Source organism: Ostrea edulis, chromosome 10 (assembly GCF_947568905.1).
Source record: "Ostrea edulis chromosome 10, xbOstEdul1.1, whole genome shotgun sequence".
In the NCBI taxonomy this organism is placed as follows: domain Eukaryota; kingdom Metazoa; phylum Mollusca; class Bivalvia; order Ostreida; family Ostreidae; genus Ostrea; species Ostrea edulis.
In genome coordinates, this window is record NC_079173.1 from 37391459 (window position 1) to 37416540 (window position 25082).

The following is a 25082-nucleotide window of genomic DNA, read 5'->3' on the forward strand; positions in this document are numbered from 1 at the left end:
AACATCTCCGGAACCTTCTAACATGCTGTAGTTTATATAGGACAGGTGTCCTTTCAAAAACGTTGACATCCGTTCGTAATAATTAAAGTAGTGCTAATATACATTACAGATAGCGAACAACTCTCTGTTGTTTGAAAACAGTCTGCGAAAGCCATGGAAGTATGTCTCCGGAGTGGACTGTACGCAGACCTTGGAGTCAGAAATGAAAACAGAAGAAGGTTTGTAATCTGTTCGTGCCATTTTGCAAACTCGATGAATTGAAAAGGAAATACTTCATATGATTGATAAGTGTAACACGTGACTGAAACTTAACGTATATCTTTTTTACAATCAAAATGCAGTATAAAAGGAACGTGGTTCATCATTAGCACAGGTTCAGTCATCATATCATGTACTCATGGTGAACGTGAATAAACTGCTAGTATGTACTTTGCATCTAGAATAATCATCGTCGCAAATTCAAAGGAATAACCTCATTTAAGATCACAGAACATCAAAAACAGACCACTTTAGAATGTCACTTGGGAAGGCAATGATTGAATTTTTTCCTATTAACGGATCGACATCAGTATAGAAGTAAATAGGTCCTGTAAAATCAAAATGTATATTTTACTGTTCTTAAATGTACATTTCAAACAACTGTTATTTTATCATTCATAATATCGTAGAGCGGGGTTGTGTTATATTGGGGGGCATATGTGTGTTTTTCGTGCGTCATGATTTGGTGTGTTGCAGAGGTAAGATTTCAACTAAATTGAAAAACTGCAAATCATAGACATCCCCTTATCTTTTAAATTCCAATTCTGGTCTTGAGGTAGCACCAGAACTGTAGCTCTCTGGAAAAAAAGAAATAGAGTCCACAACTACAGATCCATCCCTTATAGAAACCGACGATGTACTGTGAAATATAAACTTTGAGGCGGCAATCCACGAAAACAGTCAAACAGGACCTTAAAAATGGGTAGACTATGTTGCTCTGAAAATTGAAGGTTTTTGTGAGGGTGCTATCTGTAGCTCTCTGATCTATCTCATTTCCCCAGAGCGCTACAATTCTGAAGCTAGTTGTATGTGTGACAAAATATATAATGACCTCATACACATTTGATACTATAATTGTAGACTGGTGCCGAGCAACATGGGACACCATTCTATGTTGGCCCCCCGTCCCCCCAGGACAGACAGTTTACATGGCATGTCCTCCCTACCCGGGCTTGGACCCCAACAGTGAGTAAAACCAAATATCAACGGTTTTGTTAATTCTCAGCATGTCTGCGCCTATATCTGCTCATGTTAAGCGTCAAATAGCATAATTATACCTTTTTTGAATTCGTGATTAAACAATGTAGCATACAATCAAGCTTATGAATACTAACTAGAGATTATTGCTCAATTACAAAAAGCTATCTAGTATATTACTCTTTATTCGGAGATGCTTCTACTCAAAACAAATGCTCTTTACGATTTAGAAACAGTTAATGAAAGAGCTGGTAGTTATAAACATGAAATGAAAATTCATCCACTGCAAATAAGAATCATGAATTACGACACTTATTGCTGTTGATGCTCGTATCAAATACCTCATATATAGTTTTAGAATACTGTTTCCCTACTTTGTTGTATTCCATTTACGCCTAGATATACACTGTACAATGTGGATGCCATTTCAAAGATATCCTGAAATGAAATTGAAATTGGAATTGTCATGTTACAGTAACATTTTTTTCCACTAGTTTTGGATTTACAGATGCCCATGGAATTTGAAAAGAAATATGATGATTTTTTTTTTTCAAAAAGAACACTTTACGTTTTGGTTGATTTTGGTAACAGTTTGGACCCAAAACCTACAAGTCACAGAAGAATAGATGTCACATAGATAAAAACCTTAAACTTCATGAATATCTAAAGTTCATGCGCTCAATCTGCGTTATCATGACACTTGAGGGGAATAATTCTGATTATCAGTTACCTAGCCTAACTTCGAATAGAATGTAAGGTTCATCGGATGCGATTTATAACCCCATTAAAAGGGGCATAAGGCATGATTGCTATAATTATACATGAGTGTAGTTAAATCTCACGGTCTGTTGAGAGGTTGCGCGTGGTAGTCAGCAGTATTTGTTACCGCTGTTTTCCAATAGATAACTAATCATTCATCAGTCACATATAGATATTCAAACACACACTTCTATGCTTGATCATTGTTTTACAAATGTATAGAAAAAGGAAAATTCAAATGTATAGACTCATTTTGAGTTTTGAAATACATAGCAAGTGCTTTTTACATCCAGGCGCGTTACCTCATAACTTCGGTTCGTCTAAATGGCTTTCCGTTCAAAAAGCCGTCCAATGAAAGGCAAGCAGTGACCAATGTGATTAAAACGTTTCATTCAATAGTTGTAAATTTTCTTTGTGTGAAATTTTGTTCTTTTGAATAAATAACGTTTGAGGTTATCATTAAAACAATATTTGATTACATGCTTATTAGTCGTAAAAGTGATGTTTCAATTCCATTAATCCTACAATACATGTGTATTTGGTATTGAATTCGTCTTTTCACTATTTCTGGTGTTTCTGTTCCAGAGATGGCATTCAGGCGATGTGGCGAAACTTCTGTTTGGGAGGGACCTCAGCCTCTCGGGTACTCAAACTACACCGACTGTTACACACCGGAGTCATGGAGATTGCTGGCTAAATTCTACGGAAATAAATCTGCAGAAGATCGAAAGGTACGACAAATTACAGGTTTCAATGACATGTGAAATATTCCCTGGTAATCTGAATTGTGTCTGCAATTCACACCGGGTTTATGACCGATACTCTTTATCTTGTAATCAAAAGATATGTTCATTCCAGGTTTGAGGGATTTTAAACAGATAAAAATTTATCTCTCTTTACATTCTCCTTTGCTACCACATGGCCATTTGTATAATGTTTCTTTGAAGTAGAATTGATTTCAATTTCACTTTTGAGTGTAAGTACGATTTAGAGCACAAATTTTGAGTTTGAGTATGAAACAGCTTTAAAACCTCCAGGTCAGAGATAGGATGATGAGATTGATCACTGTTCGTTATTTTCACTTTTAAATCACATCTAGATTGTGTCAATGTTTAATACATCCGTATAAGAGGAACAGATGCATAATCACTCTTGAACCAATGAATCTTGAATCATATGATCAAAACTTACCTACCCCTTTTTCTGACATAATTGGTTCTTTTTACAATTGGTCCATTGTCGGTGTTGGGTTAATGTGTTCTTTCGGACACAGTGACCTCCAGTAAAATTTACAGATGCCAACCTTCCTGCCCATGATGCACCCCAATAGCCTCCCAGGGTCATCATGACGTTACTATACTGTCTTAGTTAATTGCTAAATAATTATTGATCCTGAATGAAATAAATTGCAAAAAATCAATTACACTTATAATTATTGATCATTTAGCCATTATTTCTATTGGTGTTGTTTACAGAAGGAGAAAATGACGATCACGAACAGTATCCTCTCAATATGTTGACATTCTGTTTGTCCGCAGGCTTTGCATTTTAGTTTTAGTTTTTATTCAAAGTACACACCGTTATAATTCATCATTATTATTTTTATTTCAGTGGATGAAGAAAATTGTTGTTGGGACACGGACTATGGAAATAATAGGTCTCTGTGTCTCGCTTGTGTCGTGTTTGACATCACTATTCATTTTCTGTTACTTCCGAACATTACGGTGCCACAGAACAAGGATCCATCGGAACCTCTTGGTCTCTATCATAGTGCAAGTTATCATCCGACTGATCCTTTACATTGATCAGTATATCGCCCGAGAAAAGCAATCAGATTACCTTGCCGCCACCGGAAGTTACATAGCTATATTCCACACGGTATTTAGCTTTTGTGTGTATGTTTTGTATGTATATATGAATGTATATGTAGTTATATGTATCTTGGTGTTTGTATATTTGTGTATCTTCAATGTATCTTTGTTTGTATGTATGTCTGTTTGTATATTAGTATGTATATGTACATGTAAAACTTATACGGTACCTCCGTGGTCGAGTGGTTAGAGCATCGCGCTCAAAATCACACGCCCTCTCACCTCTGTCGGCGCGGGTTCGAATCTTGCTCGCGCCGGTAAGTGAGAAAGTTTCCCAGTTTACTTTCGGAAGGTCGGTGGTCTCTTCCCTTGTACATTGTATCTGGGTTCTCTCTTCCACCAATAAAGACTGGGCGCCACCAGATTACTGACAAATTCTTGAGTGTGGCGGAAAACATCAATCAATACATCAATCAATATACGGTACCAATTTTGATGCGTATTTCGACAAATAATGTCTCTTCAGTGATGCTCAAGCTGAAATTTTGGAAATTCGAAATAACAATAAACTTGTAAGAGCTAAAAGAAAAACTAGAGTGCCAAAACCTGGATCCAAATTCATCCAAGGATCAGAGCTATGCACGAGGGAGATCAAATCTTAATTTTGAAATGAATTTCTAAATTTTATCCCAGCAATTAAATATAAATCCGTATTTTCAAACTAGTAACGAAGTACTTAACTACTGAGCTGTAGAGACCCTCGGAGACTAACAGTCCACCAGCAGAGGCATCGACCCAGGGGTCGTAATGTAAAACTTATAAGATACCAATTTTGATGCACCAGATGCAGATATGATGATGTATATATATATATGTTTGTATGGATGCATATTTTAACTTAGCACAATATATCAAAATACATGTAATACACGTATGAATTTCTATACTATACATCAAATGAAATACAAAGATAAACAAGGTAAATAATCCACTATGAGTCGACCAAAAACAATAGATACTGTACTGTAGTTTTAAACGGTTCCTTAATGTCACATATTATATATGAGCCGCCATTGCACAATAAAATGAGTCAGTGATATTTGTGGTGACGTCATTAACACGTGTTTTGGAATTATTCACAGCCGACGTTCTGCGAGACGATCTACACGCTGCTGGAGTACACGGAGTCGGTGCAGTTTATGTGGATGTTTGTGGAAGGAATACACCTACACAACATCATAGCCGTGTCATTCTTCTCAGGGAAACCCAACTACTTTGTCTACTATGTCCTTGGCTGGGGTAAGAGTCATATAATATATTTTACTTTTATAGCTACTGAAAATAAATATCACTTAAAAAGTTGTTCGGGCGCAGAAATAATAAACCTAAGTGTTATGTTTAGTGACGTGCGTAAGGATCATTGTAATATTACACAGGCTATTACATCAATTTGATAAACGTGACGTAGAACGTGACACAGACGTTTTTGCTGTCAGGGTCAATGTTATAGATGATTCTGGAACTACCATTCAATGCTACCGGAAGAAGCATTCGACATTACTCCTGTCGACATTGTTTGTCATAATATAATTTGAAGCGGCTTAATTTGTTTGTATGTAACTAAAAAATTATTGCCCTCTATTTGATTGTGTGTATTTTGTACAAAACAAAACCTACGTTATTGTTGTAAATACTCGTTTGAATCTTAGTACATGCTGATATTCTTTTCTTCTAAACCTTGTACTTGCTAATTTTCATTGCTTGCAAATGTTACTTTTGAATGATTACAACGCGTGTGATAATGCTATTTTATCAGTCAGATGGAGGGTCCTGCAACGTATGATATTCTGTCGTCATGATCCGCTAAATAATGTTTATATTTCTCAGTGAAATGCTTACTTCGTTACAATTACATGTTTTATATCAAGTTCATATTTATCATTTAATTCATCATAAATCATTCGAAAGTTTCTTTATCGCCGTACACCTCACATATTTCGAAAGTTTTAAGTACGGGGCGCCAATCGGGATCTTTTCGTAATCAAAATAAATTTTGTGTACACAAAATTGATTTCTGTCATAACAAAATAATTTTTGTCTTACAAAAGTACTTGTTTTATGAAAATTTGTAATTAAAAAAATAAAAAGTTTGTTTCATAAAGATATCATTCAGTGGACAAACATCATTTCTGGCTTGACAAAAATTCATTATTTTTTTTTCAATTAGGTATGCAAAATTTATTTATTTGCATATAAAATTGTTACCTATTACACAAAATGTTGATTTCGAGACGCAAACTGAGACTCTAAAGATTTTGTGCTAAAAAACCATTTCGTGTGAACAAAATTGGGTTTTGTGAGACAAAAGTGAAAAATGAACTCAAAAATCAATTTGTGTCACAAAAGTCAATTTTGTCCAACAGAAGTCAATTCTATATTCAAATTAGTTTACAAAATTTAATATGGATATGCAAATGAAAACTCTCATCACGATTTTGTAAGATGGCCTTTCATCACAGTACAAACGAAGAAAGTACTGAACATCATGAATGGTCTCAACACGTAGCACGCCTGACGAAGACATCATCATAAGCGTAATATTTAGGTGTATATTCAACAAATATTATTTTACTATCATACCTTTAAAGTCTGATTAAACTTTACCAATGAATGAGGTAACTACATGTATAAGCGTTGCAACCAATCAATGAGCGGTTACATTGATTGGTTGTATAATATTTCTCCCCTATGGAAAAGAAACTTACATGGGTTTATTTGATTATGTATAACTGAAAAAAAAACTTCTGTCATGACAAAAATGACTTTTGTCTACAAAAATCGAATTTGCCATGACAGCAATGATTTTTGTCCACTGAAACATAATTTCGTATAACAAACTGTTTTTGTCATTATGGAATTCAAGTTAAAATATAAACATTTATGCAATGTAAAGTGATTTTGCTATCATAGAATTCAATAACGTCCCACAAAATTGAATTTTATGAGACAAAAATTCAATTTATCTCGCAAAATTGACTTTGTCAGAATATTTTGGTTGTGGTTACAGATTAGTTTTTATAATCCAAATTAAACTAGTTTGCAGACAGGATTAACGTACGATACAAAATTGAGTTCTGTCTATAAAAAATAGTTTTTCAACTGTCAATTGTCCACTGAAAGATAATTTTGTATAACAAAATATATGTTTATGATTAATTATAAACTTTGTTAATCTGAACTCATTCTTGTTGAACAAAACTAACTTTTTTGGACACAAAATCGGATTCGGAGTACAAATCATTTGGCGCCCCGTACTTCAGATGTTAAATTGCTATAGATGTCCTGTGTGATGATTTATGGATACCAGTTCTTAGGACGATAAAACAGGAGCTAATTTGATCTAGGAAATCTTGGATTTCTTCATTTCAATTTTTGATCACAGTTCCATACGATGTGAAGAAACACAGAATCCGTCAACTGAGAATTAGACTGAGGGTTTCCTAGTTTAACCTCCGCGTTTATGACGTATGCTGATGATACGATATTTTGTAACCTTGAATGTTTGCTGTAGAAGAGAAATCACATGTCATAATATATGTTTTTATCAAGCTTACATGCTATGTTAATAAAATCCTCCTATATTTCTATGTATGTATTTGAAATAAAAATAAATAATAGCAGTGTATATAATTGTATAAGCACTTTTGTCGTTCAATAAAAACCTGCGTCTCTACTCGTTGTTTTATTACCCTTTTGATATATCTCCATATTGATTTCATACTAAACACAACATTTTTTTATACGTGTATTGGTGCACAGACAAGATAAAACGAGTCGTGAAATGAAAAAAATGTTATATTTATCATATAGATATTTTTATACTAAAGGGAGAGGGGTATATGATCATGTCCATAAGCACCCGTGTAACCCGTGTAACGAAATGGGGTACTAATTGTGCCATCTAAAGATTACCGATCAGGTAATTCGTTGTTTTAATTTAGTTATAAACAAACGCTGAAGTATCTCAAATTGCTCTCAACTAATCAAAGTACTGATAGACGATGCAACACATCTATACAAAATTGGCCGATCAGGTTTCTTTTTGTAGGCTTTCGATGTTCTGGATCCAGTTGCACGAAGGAACTAGCAGTTACATTGTCATTGACTCTTACATTTATATAGTGTTAATTAGACGTTAACTGTCAGGTGAATTTAATTACCATTTGTGCAACTGTCCGATATATCCCATCATATAATAAAATCAGTCAATACGATGTCTTAGCTACCTGAGAAGCCAGAGTCTGGCGAATAATACTTTTCTTGTACCAAAAAAGCATAGTATTATCTTCGATTGATTGATTGTATATACGAGGGATAGTCAATAAGTAACCAGCCTATCCCATTTTCGATTGACCGAGACGGTCATGATTTTCATGCATTGTTTCAATACTCGTTTTATACCTGGGTACAAAATTACACGTGTATCGAATCATTCTATAATAAGATATCGAATGTCAAACATGGCTAGTGATGCAAAGGCATGTTTTTCATCTAAAGTTGAGTTCCGTGCTATAATTCGGTACTTGTCTTTAAAAGGTAATTCAGGCAAGGAAATACACGGCGAGTTAGCCGATGTTTATGGGTCTTCTGCACCATCTTATGCTCAGGATAAATTCTGGATAGGGGAATTCAAACGCGGTAGAACGTTTTTACTAGATGACGCCAGGTCTGTACGCCCACTGGATGCTACCGACGAAGAAATGTGTAAGAAAGTTCGGGATCTGGTATACTCTGAAAGGCGAATTCAGGTGGAATAAAATAAATGGCACAGGCATTAGGCATTTCACGTGATAGCGTTTTAACATGATCGTTTAGGTATCTGCAAGCTAACAGCCCGTTGGTTCCCCAAATTCCATAGCAATGAGCAAATGGCAAACAGAGCATCAGTATGTAGCACCTTGTTAAGCGTCTTAGGCCAATAAATGGTTTCCTTTTGTGTCTGGTGACTGTAGATGAGACTTGGGTTCATTATTATGAGCCAGAGAATAAAGCGCAAAGTTGTCAGTGGGTAAGGCCTGGGTCCCCGAGGCCAAAGAAGATCAAGACGCAACCATCTGCTGGCAAGGTGATGGCCATGGTAAATTTGGGACGCAAAAGGCGTTATCATGTTGCACTTTTTACCCAAGAAAAGTACAATAACTAGAGTGTACTATGTCAACTTGCTAGATCAGCTGAGAATCGCCATCCATGAAAAACACCGAGGTAAACTCTCTAAAGGTGTTTTGCTACAACAGGACAACGCGAGAGTCCACACTTGTAAAGTTGCAATGGATGCTGTAAAGCGAAACGGATATGGATTAATACCACATCCTGCCTATTCACCTGACCTAACTCCTAGCGACTTCTTCCTATTCCCAAACTTGAAAAAGGATATCCATGGACGTTGTTTCCGGTCTGACGAAGTCGTGACGGCAGTTGAGTGGGCCAATGGAAAGGACCCTAATTTTTTTTAGTTCTGGCCTGATGGCACTTGAACACAGTTGGTCTAAGTGCATCACACTAGAGGTCAATTACATAGAAAAAGAAGAGGTTGATCTCAACCGGAAATATGTTAGGCTGGTTACCTATTGACTCGACCTCGTAGTTTAACGTCCCTCTCGAGAATATTTCACTCATATGGAGGCGTCACCATTGCCGGTGAAGGTTTGCAAAATTTAAGCTTAAAGTAATTCCATCCTCCTGTGAGGTCATCCGATTTTGCAAAATCAATGATTTATTTAGATTTATGCATGGTAGGAGCATAAATTTTGTTGGAGTCTTTTCCGATAATTATTGTAAAAAATCTTGTTAAAAATAAACTATTTCAAAAGTCTTAGTCATAGATGGATAATCAATGATAAGTTTCAAAATATTGTATCCAAGGGCAATAACTCTGTTTTTATTGATGTCTTTATCAAGTCTATTATGCGATAGATTTCTTTTATTTTTACAGACATTTTATATATTGTTGTGAAGATACAGTTTCATGAAATTGTTATGATTGCTTTTATATCGTTATAACCAGTTCGTATGAAATTTTCATAACGCTGTTAAAGGAAAATTGCAATTTTCTGACGGTGATACATGATTCTATTTATGTACATCTCGCATCTTAATAAGTGTGATGACCTATGTATTTTATTTGATAATTTGTTAGTTTTAATTGATTAACAAAATTAAAATGAATAGTTTTTAAATTTGTATCAGATAAAACTGCGAGTAAGGAGTTACCTCAATTAATGACGAGGGAGGGATCTTTATCGTGCCACATCTGATGTGACACGGGACCTCAGTTTTTGCGTTCACATCCGAAGGAACTCCCCATTTAGTTGTCTCTTACATGTACGACAAGCAAGGGGCATTAAGGACCTATTCTTACTTGAATCCTCACGAGATTGCCGTAGATATATAGTATATGTAAGTTACCTGTATTGGACAAAGAAAAATTGCGGCTTACATGTATTATCGCGCTATTCATAACTTACCATGAAGTTCTAAGGTTTTTAATGTACAATATAAACACATTTTACTTCATTACAGCTGCACCATTACCATTCACAGTGGCCTGGGTTGTTACAATGCTCAACCTTCATAAAGACAGGTACGTTCTATCTTAAGCGAGCTATTCAAATAATTGTAGACGAATGTTTGAAGTAGGGAAAAGTGAAAAAAAAAAAAGAATATGCTGTTGGCAAGGTCAAAAATGAAAACTCTTCATAAAGTTGCTGGACAAAATGGCTGATGATTTACGATAAGGGTTCCTATGTGATGTCATGATATTTTCATAACACAATTACTTTTGCATGTACTGTATCAGTTTTCATCCACACCTATTTATATTGATAATGTAAATAAAAAATGGGACCTACAAATCACAGGAGTCATGATTGAAATCCCCCATGTTGTGTGTCACGCGCTGTCCGTCGTAGCTTTTTTTTCTTTTTTTTTTAAATAAAATGTATTTCCCTGGTCCATGTCTTTTTGGAGCTTTAAATATAGGACAGAACCTCAAAAAATAGTGCAAATGTAGAAAACCGTCCAAAAATTAAAAGTTGGAATGTATTTACAATGAACATGAAAATTAAGGTCCAGGTATTCACCTAAATCGTCACAATCGTGATTCCGAGCTGGATCAGGAGTTCTGGATCAACGATGCAGGTATGCGGACCATTTTGTGAAAATACTTTGTTAATCAGGTGTTTGGGGATATACGCTAAGGCACGAATAAGCTGATTCAGAACTGTTTTTCGTATTAATATATGGCAGAATTTATTCAAAAGAAAAAAATATATCTTGTTATAGTCTTTAATCGACATTTAGATATATCGGCGACATTTTATATATTGAAAATAATCCTTTTCATTTATATGTACGAGTATCTTGTTTAACGCCCCTTTCGAGAATTTTTCGCGCATATGGATATTCATATAAGTGTATGTCGATTCGATATATCGTTACTAGCTTGAAAATACGGATGTATATTTAATTGCTGTTACAAAATTTAGAAATTCATTTCAAAATCAAGGATTATCTCCCTCATGCATAGCTCTTATCCTTGGACGAATTTGGCTCCACTTTTTTGACACGCTGTTTTTGGCTATATTTAGCTCTAAAACTTCATAGTTATTTCGGATTTCAAACATTTCGGTTGAGCATCACTGAAGAGACATTATTTGTCGAAATTCGCATCTGGTGCATCAAAATTGGTACCGTATAAGTTTTACATCTAAGTGAGCTCGAAATGAAATACAGCACATAAACTTCCATATCTGCTTCATATTTGGATATTTTATTGAACATATATGTTGACAGCAAACTAAGATCTCAATTTTATGACAAACGGAATTATTTTACTATTCTATCGTCAACTTTCATATTCATGTAGCAATATTCCATTTTTGTCTGCATATTGTGTTTATGTCTTACAACTAATTCGATACACGTGAGCATGTTTTACGTATGATCAGGAGTCTCAACAGTCGCATTTAAAGTAAGCATTTTGCAAATTCTAGGGTCATTATGATGATCTAATTTGAAAATACAAACTTTCAGGAGTCAAATGCTGTCTAGCGTGATTCATACCAATTTTCTAGGCCGTTCTTTACCTACTGATATTGGCTACATATTGCTCCATTGATCTGATAAAGACATACATCTCACTGTGTGTGTGAGTGGTTAACAGGGGTGCTAACTCCTTCAACAAAAACGGAAAATGGAAATATCCACTTCTAGTGATCAGCCATTCAAAAAATAACTTTGTTAAGCACCACTCTGATTCTACGCACAAATACTCTCGAGTTCCTCACAGTCTGTTGGAAGTCTCATGGGCATGAATTGTGTTCCTTTATTAGCTGACCTGTATTTATATTTTTACGAGGCAGAATTTATTCAAAAGCCTTTACACGAGAAGAAAACATTATTGATGTGGCCTTCGACCCGACCTTTAGATATATCGACGGCGTTGTATTTATAAACAATAATATTTTTCATTTATATGTCAAATGCTGTCATAACAATTGTTAAGCCGTTCTTGATACACTGATTTTGACTTGAAATAAAAGACACCAGTCTTCGACATCAGCTTCGTACTTAGATATTTCATTGAGCATAGATGCTAACGGCAAATTAACAACCCAACAACCCAACTGCTTGACAAACGGGGTGACGTCAGCTTTCCCATCGTCAACTTTCCATATTTATGTAGTAATATATCATTACCAGCATATGGTGTTTATATCTCTCAACTGATTCGTTATGCAAGAGCTTGTTCTACTTATGGTTTGAGTATGATTAGATTTTAAATAGTAGGCTGCTGACAGAAAAGTTGATGTCAGAGGGGCTTAAACAATCTCGTTTAAAATCGGTATTCCGCAACTTCTATGGTCGTTATCACGATATAATCTGCCAATACAACCTGTCATTGGGTCAAATGCTGTCGGACGTGTTTCATATAAATTGTTATTCAGTTACATTGATTTTGACTACAGATTACTCCGTTTACGTAACCGAGGTATAGGGTGTGACCGTTCGACAGGGGGTGCTTACTCTTTCTAAGCACCTGATCCCACCTCTGGTATGTCCAGGGACCCGTGTTTGCAGAACTCTTACTTTTGTATTCATGATAGGAGTTGAGATTGATCCCAGTTTATTATATTCACCTTTTCCGTCTAGACACTTGATCTAAGAAGAGGTGTGAGTGTGCCCTTTGCCTAATTTTGTATTTATTAATAGAATTTCACTGTTCATTATCCTTTCTTTTTCATTTCTTGTCAATCAAATTGACTTTGACAGCCATGGTAAGAACATTTGCCAGAATTTAGTATTAGGGCAGATTATAAGTTGTCAGATAGCTTTGTGAAACGGCCCCGTCAACGGAGCTATCACGATTCTCACTAAGGAGAGATATTTTTTCATCACACACAGAGATTAATCTTGTCAGTTAGTAATTACATTGCGTTTAGATACAGCATTTTGGGTGAATATGCAACCTCGTTCTGAGACGTATGTCGATTTTGATTCTCAGACCTGGATTCGGATTTGAAATTATTCAACGTCAAATTTTTCAGAGGTTTTTCTTCATCAAACTCACCAATAATCTCAGTGTTAACGTAACGTTTCCTAGAATAATATACATATTTATGCAAATGTATTTCATAAAATCAAAATAAAACATTCATGTTCACTCCAGGCCAGTGAAGGACAAGACCTAATATATACTTTAAACATGCATATCTAAAAGTTTAATCTGCATTAATGTTTCATAAATCAAATTTCTGCGGTTTAAGTAATATGGAAAAGTTATCATAAAGCAATAACCATATGTCAGTTATTTCACATAGAGAATATATATTACCCAGAGAATACCAGATATAAGCTATTGTCCACAGAAAATAATAGATATCAGTTATTTCACACTGAACCCCCCCCCCCCCCCCCTATCTTAGTTATTAAGATTACCTGTCTTGTGTCAATTAAAATACAAAAAAGATAAGTAAACCTCTTCCCCCGCCTTGAAATCGGTCCATTATCTGATCCCTTTGGATCATAGTTGGGTTTTTTTTTTAGGGGGGGGGGGGGTCTAATAAAATAGATATTCCCTGTAAGACTTAAAAGATAACCGTTAATTAGCAAAAGTGTTTTGAGTGTGAATACAGAGAATTCGTCTTTCGTGTATCTGTTCCTGCATATGATGATATGAATCATTTGCGGAAACACTCAATTCTATTGTGTTGTACTGTATAATAGAGATCATGGAAAGGAATGAAGTTTACCAATAATCAATACGCCATCAAAGCTATGGGTCTTTGTCTACTGAATTTATAAAACACACTTCTCATAACAGATCAAGACCTAGTGTATACAATGTAGAACTGCTGTGAGGTAAATTGATGTAGAGCACAGGGGTTTGTCCTTTATCTCTTTCCTGTTTCTTCCTTGGACATTGTCTTTATTTCTGTTAATGATACATTTCAGCTGCTGGTTCCCGTATTACTTTTTAGACCAATACTGGATTATAGAGGCCCCCAGAGTCACTGTGATAGGAGTAAGTATACCGTCAATAATTGCCTTCCAGATCAGTTCTTTATTAGAGATGTTTGATGTTGTCTTGATTTTAGATGGAAAAACTTACGAGTGGAATCCAAAGACGAAACACTCTTTAATATAAGTAGTATCAAAACACACAGCAAACCTATTACTCGTATAACAAAACACAGAACGCATCATTTATTAGTGTATCAATAGACAAACACACTAATTATAAGTGTATTAATACACAAAATGCATTTATGTTCCGACGTTAGGAACACTTTGCTTTGCTTTTATTTATTTATTTTTTTTTTATCTTTTTATTTTTTTAGGCAGGCAAAACCGAACATCAACTGAATTGGAACTTGTCATTTATTATGTAAATGACGCAACAAATAAATACAATTGTAAATAAAAAATACTGGAAATACATAATAGAGAGGGAGTCATGAGACTAGTAAACTTGTACATATCAATTTGGGATCATATTATGAAAGCTGACCCCATATTTTCGGACGATGCAAAATATTGATAATACGAACCAGAGATGTAAAATACCACAAAAATAGCTGTACATTAGTGCGTCCAGCAAAGTCATCAACCACAGCAAGACTGTCAAACACGATAAAACAACAACACAAAAGCACACACAGAGCAAAGCGTGTAAGACAGATGACACCTTCTGGCTTGTTTACATGGATATAAAATCATAGAGTTGTATCAGAAATGGAGGCAGCAGATAACTTCTGAATATCCACTAATAAACAAAAAAGGCAAGGTGGGAAGTCAAAAATGTCTCAATAATGGAATTGTTTGAATAACAAATGACAGCAGACAACTTCTGAACTGTCTAGAACGTCATACTTATAACATAATGAACAGCAGACAACTTCTGAACTGTCTAGAATGTCATACTTATAACATAATGAACAGCAGACAACTTCTGAACTGTCTAGAATGTCAGCCTTATAACATAATGAACAGCAGACAACTTCTGAACTGTCTAGAATGTCAGCCTTATAACATAATGAACAGCAGACAACTTCTGAACTGTCTAGAATGTCAGCCTTATAACATAATGGACAGCAAACAACTTCTGAACTGTCTAGAACGTCAGCCTTATAACATAATGAACAGCAGACAACTTCTGAACTGTCTAGAACGTCAGCCTCATAACATAATGAACAGCAGACAACTACTGAACTGTCTAGAATGTCAGCCTTATAACATAATGGACAGCAGACAACTTCTGAACTGTCTAGAATGTCAGCCTTATAACATAATGGACAGCAGGCAACTTCTGAACTGTCTAGAATGTCAGCCTCATAACATAATGAACAGCAGACAACTTCTGAACTGCCTAGAATGTCAGCCTTATAACATAATGAACAGCAGACAACTTCTGAACTGTCTAGAATGTCAGCCTTATAACATAATGGACAGCAAACAACTTCTGAACTGTCTAGAACGTCAGCCTTATAACATAATGAACAGCAGACAACTTCTGAACTGTCTAGAACGTCAGCCTCATAACATAATGAACAGCAGACAACTTCTGAACTGCCTAGAATGTCAGCCTTATAACATAATGAACAGCAGACAACTTCTGAACTGTCTAGAATGTCAGCCTTATAACATAATGGACAGCAAACAACTTCTGAACTGTCTAGAACGTCAGCCTTATAACATAATGAACAGCAGACAACTTCTGAACTGTCTAGAACGTCAGCCTCATAACATAATGAACAGCAGACAACTACTGAACTGTCTAGAATGTCAGCCTTATAACATAATGGACAGCAGGCAACTTCTGAACTTTCTAGAATGTCAGCCTTATAACATAATGAACAGCAGACAACTTCTGAACTGTCTAGAATGTCAGCCTTATAACATAATGGACAGCAGACAACTTCTGAACTGTCTAGAATGTCATACTTATAACATAATGAACAGCAGACAACTTCTGAACTATCTAGAATGTCAGCCTTATAACTCAATGGACAGCAGGCAACTGCTGAAGTCTCTAGAAACAAATGACAAAGACAACTTAGACTTACAACATGGTGGAAAGCAGACACCTTCTGAACTGTTTATAATGACTACTAATTATGATGGGCAACTTCTGAACTAACCAAATCTCTAACTAGGGAGGAGAAACTACAACATGAAAACGTGCATACTGATCTGATTTTAATTAGATTGAGCTCAACCTCACCTGCTCAGTGTTCAATGAGGCTTTCAGAGTATCAAACCGAGGCTGCACAAGTAACTGCGCCAATTCTGAAAGTTATCAAACCGAGGCTGCACAAGTAGCTGATCCAATTCTGAAAATATGCAGGGTTAAAACTGTTGCTGATTTTAATGCAACGGACATTTTTATTAATGAAGTACTGGTATACAGTATCTAAGCTTGATTACTTCATATAAACTTGTGAATGTACGACAAGTATATCAAACAGAAAATTCAACAGGCACAAGGTCCTGTTCTGAATATTGTGCGAGGATCACAGTCCCAGAAACGTATGGTTCCGTTTCAAGTAAAATAAGTTACATGTACATGTAGCCAAATAGGAATAACTGATACAAGGAAAAATTTATTAAAATTAAATCTTAAAAAACTTTCAGAATTGGCGCAGTTACTTGTGCAGCCTCGGTTTGATACTCTGAAAGCCTCAGGTGAGGTTGAGCTCAATCTAATTAAAATCAGATCCTAAAATACGCTCACAATCGCTACAATACGCAGAGTATACGGCACGGTTCTAAGAAGTCTGATTTTAATTAGATTGAGTTGAGCTGAGTTGTTTCTCACTGGTACATTTGTATGTACGTTTTCATGTTGTAGTTTCCCCTCCCTAGTTAGAGATTTGGTTAGTTCAGAAGTTGCCCATCATAATTAGTAGTCATTATAAACAGTTCAGAAGTTGTCTGCCTTCCATCTGTCCTAAATCAATAATTATAAATAGATGAAACTCTTTTAAAATTCGATCACCAATGACTTCAAATTAACCGTTATACAAATTAAAAGCATCTCCAGACGAAGAGCAAAAACAAGAAGTAGTATTGATAAACGTAACACGTAATTATTAGTTGATTGAAGGCATTTAGTGGTATTGAAATTGCAGACAGGTTGGACGTGTTGTTGATATAACATAAGATTCACATGTATCAGACATTTTGTTTTAACTGTTGTAGGTAAATCTGTTCTTTCTGCTCAACATTATTCGTGTTCTGGTGCACAAACTACGAAAAACTCGCACACTGGAACCACAATTTACAAAAGTCAGGTACAGTATTAGATTAATTGACGATTGAATCTGAATGACGAAGGCTTCGCAAAAACTCAGACAAATGTATTTCTTTGAAATATAGTATATTTGAAAAGCCAATGCGGTATTTTGAGAATAACTCAGTATTAAAATAAATATGTGTTCAAACCAGAGACATATACACACACACTATAACATGAGCCATATAGGACGTAAAATATGTCGCTTGTCAAACTGTAAAGATCTCATTTATTCCAAAATAGCAAATTCAACTTTCTAAATACTGTTGCTCATATACTACCCATTTAATTGTATCACAGGAAAGCTGTAAAGGCGGCCATTGTTTTACTTCCTCTACTGGGAATCACGAACATTGTGAACCTTATAGATCCGCCCACCAATAGTGTTGTACAGTTCGGACTGTGGTCCTATTCCACGTACTTCTTAGTATCATTCCAAGGATTTTTCATCTCTCTGTTATACTGTTACACAAATGGCGAGGTGAGTCTTTAGCTTCCGGTGCTATTTCATTTCTTTTTTATACTGTTACACAAACGATGAGGTGAGTATCTAACTTCCGGTACTATTTCATATCTCTGTTATACTGTTACACAAACGGTGAGGTGAGCCTCTAACTTCCGGTATCATTTCATCTCTCTGGTTATACTGTTACAAGGGCCTCCGTGGCCGAGTGGTTAGAGCAACGCGCTCAAAATACCACGGCCTCTCACTTCTGGTTGGCGCGAGTTCAAATCCCGCTCGCGCCGGTAAGTGAGAAAGTTTCCTAGTTTACTTTCGGAAGGTCGGTCGTCTCTTACCAGGTACATTGTATCTGGGTTCTCTCTTCCACCAATAAAAACTGGGTGCCACCAGATAACTGAAAAATGGTTGAGTGTGGCGAAAAACATCAATCAGTCAATCAATATACTGTTACACAAACGGCGAGATGAGCCTTTAACTTCCGGTACTATTTCATCTCTCTGTTATACTGTTACACAAACGGTGATATGAATCTTTCACTTCCGGTACTAAGAGATTACGTATCATTCAAAAAATAAAATGCCGGAAACGTCCCATATGACCTAGCGGTGGTTGTTGTCCCAGGGAGATCATTTCATTCCATTAGCTTTAAGCCACGTGCAACACATACCGACTGTTAAGCCGTTCTTGACACTGATTTTTACTACGGATAACTCCGTTTACCTGATCAAGATATAGGGCTCACAGAGGGTGTGACCAGTCGACAGGGGATGTTGACTCTTCCTATACACCTGATCCTATCTCTGGTATATTCAGGGGTCCGTGTTTGCCCAACATTTTATTCTGTATTGGTTATAGGAGTTATGAGATTGATCACAGTTCAAACCCATGACCCTGTGATAAGCAGTGTACCACTGAGCTAACGTAGAACGGTCTCATAGTTTGCGTATGGGTATATCACATACAGTGTATGGGTATATCACATACAGTGTATGGGTATATCCAATACAGTGTATGGGTATATCAAATATAGTGTATGGGTATATCACATACAGTGTATGGGTATATCACATGAGTTTTATCGAATGAATAATCACAGTGAAGAACAATTACAAAGAAATGTCGCCTACTTAGAGATGATTGTTCGTGATCTAAGCCACACAGACGTGCTTCTCTGATGCAGGGCACCAATAGATTAACGAAAATTGCTAAAGGTTGTTTATGGCAAGAGTACTACATCGGAAATTTATCTATTGATTATATTAATTACAGTCCACAGAATTTATCAATCCAAACCTCGTGCCGTCACGAGACATAAGTTCTAATGCCGTGCGATGAGAAGATGACCAATAAATAGAATTCTAGGTCCCCATGTCTTACATTTTCTAAGTGAATCAAAATCCCACCATTGAAAAACACCGTGGAATTCTCAAAGCTAGTTTTAGTAGGTAAATCACAGACAAATAAGTTTTTCATGGGCTTTCTACACCCAAGAAATTGTGTTTACCACGTATTAATTACATTACATCGCAATCATAGCTTTTTCTCCCTCCCTCTTTTTCTCTTACATCAGCATGTTAGTATATTAATTCAGTGCATATTGTAGATTTGTGATTTTAGAGAAAAAGATGTTCAATACACATCTGATGTTTTTGCCTTTGATGTCTATACAAATTGTAATGATAGCCATTTCCTCATGAATGCACTGCAGTTGGGAACAATAAACGTATGAATCTGAGAGGGACGTTAAACAATATTTAATCAATCATTATTAACAGCTGGGGAATTAGAAAGAAATGAAAGTAGAATCTAGACAATGAAAAAAAAATCAGTTTTGAAAATACAAAAGGGTATGAACTGCGGCACTTCACGACGGCATAACTGTGTGCTTCATGAAGATTGAAGTTTACTTGTAAAACGCAATTTGATTGGCTGAACATACTGAAGAATGACAAAACTGCAATAACAGATAATTTTGTACTGAATTCTCAGTGTGGATTTGTAATAACAGTGGAGATATTACGTTATTATGATGTAGAAAGATATACATACATGTACCATATAAATTCCTCGCAAACATGCTACTAAGGAAACGAGAGACAACTCTAGGCTATCATTCTGAAATAAACAACTGCATAACAGGACCGACGTCATATTTCTCTTTGTCTCTCTTTTGCTTAGCAACATGCCTAACCCTAACTTACCTTTAAATGATGCTACTGTCCAATCAAGATCACTGATTGCCTATGACGTATTAAATTCATTATGGCCAGTTATTTTCTTTGTCTAGAAGCCACGGAACATTCCAGAAACCATCACATCCCCTCCTTTACCGTTTTTACTATGCTTCTCTCAACATTTGCGGGTTTTGTTTATTTTTGCGTCTCGTTTTGTGCGCCATCTTTCTACTACATTTAGTGGGGTTGTTTTTTAGCATCTGTGCATATTTTATTACTTCGTGTAAAGTGAGTGGTCAGGCGGTTTTAAACTCTTAACTACTCAATTTGTAGTTATTATACCCCCACGCAACGAAGTTGCAGAGGGTATAATGTTTTTGACCCGTCCGTCAGTCTGTTTGTCAGCGCAACTCCTCTGAGACCGCTCAACAGAATTTCGTAAAACTTAAGTTAATAAGAACACACTGTGTAGATGTGCATATTCTAAGGAAATTCTGATTCAATATTTATTCTGGGAGTTATGCTCCTTTAGAACTTAGAATTTCGAGCACGTATGTCCTGTTCTTGTCAGCGCAACTTCTCTGAGACCTCTCAACAGCATTTCGTGAAACTTTGTAGTTAATAAGTACACGCTGTGCAGATGTGCATATTCCCAGGAAATTTTTCTGGGAGTTATGCCCCTTTGAAACTTACAATTTGGAGCCCGTCTGCCCTGTTCTTGCAGTAATGCATAGCATTACCATTCATTATGTGAGGCATTGTCAAGCAATGTTGGAACGTGGGGTATTTGAGCTTGCTCACTTTTGCTTTCTTTCATTACTACATTTTCTGATTTAAGCCCAGCCAATTAATTATGTAAAATTATGTAATAAGCAATTTCAGTTTCTAGTCATTTGTTAGTTTGAATAAATGACACATTCACATGATGGTATTCTTTCTTATACCTTACATATGTAATGTACAGCAAAAACAAACTGCGAAATTCTTACATTAATTTGTTGGTCAAAATTGTGGATACAAATGTGTATCACAAGTGCGTTACAACTATGAATCTTATTCTTATCTTGCTCACAGAAGTCAGGGTTTGAAATTGTTTTGTAGGTTCGGGCAGTATTGAAGAAACACTGGAATAACTATATAGATAGTAAATCATGTTCTACCGCGCAGGCGTACAAGAATCGACGATCTTGTTCCATGGTCACCAGCACGTGTGATCTTGCGGTAAATCAGGTACGAGAATAAATTCAATGGGTATATACTTACAAGCATTGCTTGGTCCATGTCATGACTTTCTCAGGTTTTCCAAAATAGGGGGATGTTTCATTGCTTTCTTCATATCACACACGTCCTGTAAATGAAAGATTTGATTTGACATTGTTCAGATCATTACCTAACGAACATATAGAGGCAAGTAGAATAGGTGTGGGTGGGTGTGGCTCTTCCCAATGTTTTTGAAAATGACCACAAGTTGTTATTTTGTTATGCAAATAAGATACATTGGGTACCCCCTACTATTGCTAACAGTAACTGTAATTGTGTATGAGAAGAATGTTAGCTTGAAAATTATAAATAAAAACTACTAGTGTACTGGCGATCGAAGTATGGTCATTAAAAGTAAAAGACGGCACCCCCCCCCCCTTAAAAACACATTTTGCTGGGTGGGTAGGGGCATAACATGAATACGTGGTTGGGTAATGTCCCTTATTCCTAGAAGAAACACATTACGTATATGTTCGGTAATTTACCTACCTTATAGTCACATGCATAAAGCATCAAATCTGATGATTCCCACGGAAGCAACATTGTTTTTCGTAATGAAACGGGACAACATAAACCCCGTGATGAGAGATAGCTGATTAGTTTTTCAAATGTCTTTTTTTTTTTGCTTTCAAGAATTACGTACTTCCCAAAGCTTCACGGATTAATTCTATGTTGTTAACTGACACGGGTGGTAATGAGACTACAATACCCATAGAAATGTGTTTATCAAATTACTTTGATTACTCAAAGCTTGCTGACAAATGACACTTAATTCATGCACAACGTCTTGATATTTGTGCACGCTGACTTTCATTGATATGGAAACATACCAACACAAAGTTAGTTCACAATCTTACCTAAATTCGTGCACCCTGTCAATATAACGGAATTCATAAAATGCTCGCTCCCCATTTTATTATCATTTTAATTTTACAACCTTCACTTTATCCGGAAGTCTGTACTGTAAACTTGTACAGAACATTTCAGGTTTTAAATGGTATAATTATGCAATATTTTAGAAAACATTTCACCAAGTTACATGAAAATAAATAGAGTTCGTTCTCTTACAATGCCACAAACGTATGCGAAGTTTGACGATCCTGAGTGCAAGAGTTTTCTTTATATTTTGTCAACAAGCTGTAATAGACACACATACAGGACCGTAAATTACATGGAGGCGGAGGAGGCAGCTGCCTCCTCCAACTTTTGAGCCAAAAAAAATTAAAATTTAAAGTTCATTACAATTTATGTTGTTTCCAATAACTAAGAACATGATACCTCCCTTAAAAAGCATTCCAAATCTTTCTTTTAGAATGAGTTAGTCAAGTAACATCTTAGAAGGCCCTAGAATCAAGGATTTTGCACGAAACGTGTTCAGTGTGCACAAAATGTGCTCAGCGTCTGGGGGCCTGAGCGGCCCCCAGACTCCTGCCTAATTTCCTGCCTCTTCCAAATTGAAGGTTAATTTACGGCCCTGATGACATACACGCTCATTAGCAATGCTATATCCCCTTCGAAACTAATTGCACAGGGGGGTGGGTGGGTGGGGGGGGGGGGGGGGGTAATGAGAGAGAAAGGTTCACGACCAAACTGAAGGAGTTTGTGGATGAAAAACATAGAATTCTAAAAGATAAAATTATAAATTGGCAACTAACGGTAAAAAAAGGGTTCCAATCCAGGTGGTGGTTTTAATTGAAAAACAAAGTACATGTATAAATGAGTAATCCTTGTGATCTGTAATATAGAACGCGATCGATTTAACTTTGTCAATGATTGAATACATTTATGACATGTACAAAATATCATGTAATTCATTTAATCATAGCTTCTGTTTTATTTAAGATGAAATAATTTCAATTGATAATTTAAATCGCCGGATGTTATTTCGCTTTTTTTTTTGTTGTTGTCATTACAGCGAGTAACCAAAACCAGTCCGCTGATCCGCATCAGAGAAAACGATGACAGCTGCACGGAGTCGATGCTCTGAGAACAAGATGCTTTCTGAAACTATATATTTTTGTTTAACTATTATGTATCTGTAACATGTATAATACTGTCAGCGTTTTTGTATCCCTGATATAAACACATGCACCCCACCCGTATCATCACCCTTTATTTTGCTTATCTGCATCACCTCTGTATAACATAGTTTAAATTCTAAGTACATTTTAAGTTTTACACTAAGTACTAGGCTAAGTACTAGGCTACTGACAAACAAGTCGATGTAACAGGGGTTTCAACAGTCTCGTTTGAAATCAGCATTTCGCAGGTCGAGATTTCGAGCCCCTCTCGTGCCATGGCCGCATCAAACCTGAGACAGGGATTGGTCTTCACCAAACGCTTGGAATTTAGAAGTGAGAATTACGGGTCTTTCGGATATGACCGTAAAAACGAGGGTCCCGTGTCGCGACAGGCTATAGCACGATAAAGAACCCTCACTACTACGGCCATGGGGGCTAAGCATAGGTATAAATTTGTGGTACTTCACCTACAGATGGTGACGTCTCATTATGAGTGAAAAATTCTCGACGGGACGTAAAACAATTAATATTTTGGGGTTAATTCGATTTATCTTCTTCATCTGCTTCCAAGTGGAAAAATTCCAAGGTACTCCGAATGACAATTACAGAGATGTTCCAGAAGGTAAAATAAAGGTAGAAACGAATGATAAAATAAAGGTTGACGATACATGTACAGGGTGTTTAATAAAGGACACGTGCCTGTATGCATATCAGGGATGCAAAACTCATGTATTACTGTACAACAAATACATTTTGAAAATATCTTATCCCGTGAAATATCTCATATCAACCCTTTTACAAATATCAGCCCAATTTGAAATGGAAAGGGGTATTATCATCTCAAAATAGCAGCTTGCACAACCGATCCAATATATAATGCATTTAAGCTGAACCCCGTATCATTAGCTAGTTGTATTCGGCGCGTCCGCGTGTCAATCGTGGTCAATGTTTTCCAGTAGAATTTTGCCGTAGTAATAAACACTCAAATGAGCTTGATTTTCTTTACTTTTTAGCGTCGTCGCTTGTTTTTACGGAAATAGCTTACGCAAATATCGAGTCCAATCAAAGCTTTTTTCAAAGACAACAAATTAATGATACGTGGGCTTAGTGTCCTATAGCTATCGATATATATTTTGCCCTAAACTGTTTACATTAAATCTTATATGAGAATTCACAATTTTAGGTGCTAGGATACAACACACAGTGGTTTCCACTTTTATGACAAATTATTTACTAAATAAATAAATAAATGTCCCTCTCCAGTGTCTAAATATTAATCAGCTGTCAGACTTTTATCAATTGTTATGTACATAATTCCTAAACTCAAATTGTTAATACCATATTTTTCAAGATATTTACCTCGCCTGGGCCCATTTGAAGCTAGAGCCACCCCCCCCCCTTTCATCAACACAATTTCTCCAAATGACATATTAAACCGAAACCGCGCATATAAGATCTTAACTGGTACTTGATATATTCGGAGAGGTTTGATAAAATTTCAGATAA

At 36.0% G+C, this 25082-nt stretch overlaps 1 protein-coding gene across 1 annotated transcript in view; it reads left to right on the forward strand.

The window, feature by feature from the left end:
- Positions 1 to 24567, forward strand: part of LOC125665980 (PDF receptor-like) — a 39079-nt gene extending 14512 nt beyond the window's left edge. The window contains exons 2-12 of the mRNA XM_048899015.2: positions 110 to 218; positions 1120 to 1224; positions 2581 to 2726; positions 3607 to 3873; positions 4949 to 5105; positions 10386 to 10446; positions 14319 to 14388; positions 17565 to 17656; positions 17959 to 18139; positions 21397 to 21525; positions 23471 to 24567. Coding sequence (XP_048754972.2) covers positions 110 to 218; positions 1120 to 1224; positions 2581 to 2726; positions 3607 to 3873; positions 4949 to 5105; positions 10386 to 10446; positions 14319 to 14388; positions 17565 to 17656; positions 17959 to 18139; positions 21397 to 21525; positions 23471 to 23542 — 1389 coding nt within the window. The 3' untranslated portion in view covers positions 23543 to 24567. The remainder of the gene's footprint in view (positions 1 to 109; positions 219 to 1119; positions 1225 to 2580; positions 2727 to 3606; positions 3874 to 4948; positions 5106 to 10385; positions 10447 to 14318; positions 14389 to 17564; positions 17657 to 17958; positions 18140 to 21396; positions 21526 to 23470) is intronic.
- Positions 24568 to 25082: the final 515 nt, after the last annotated feature.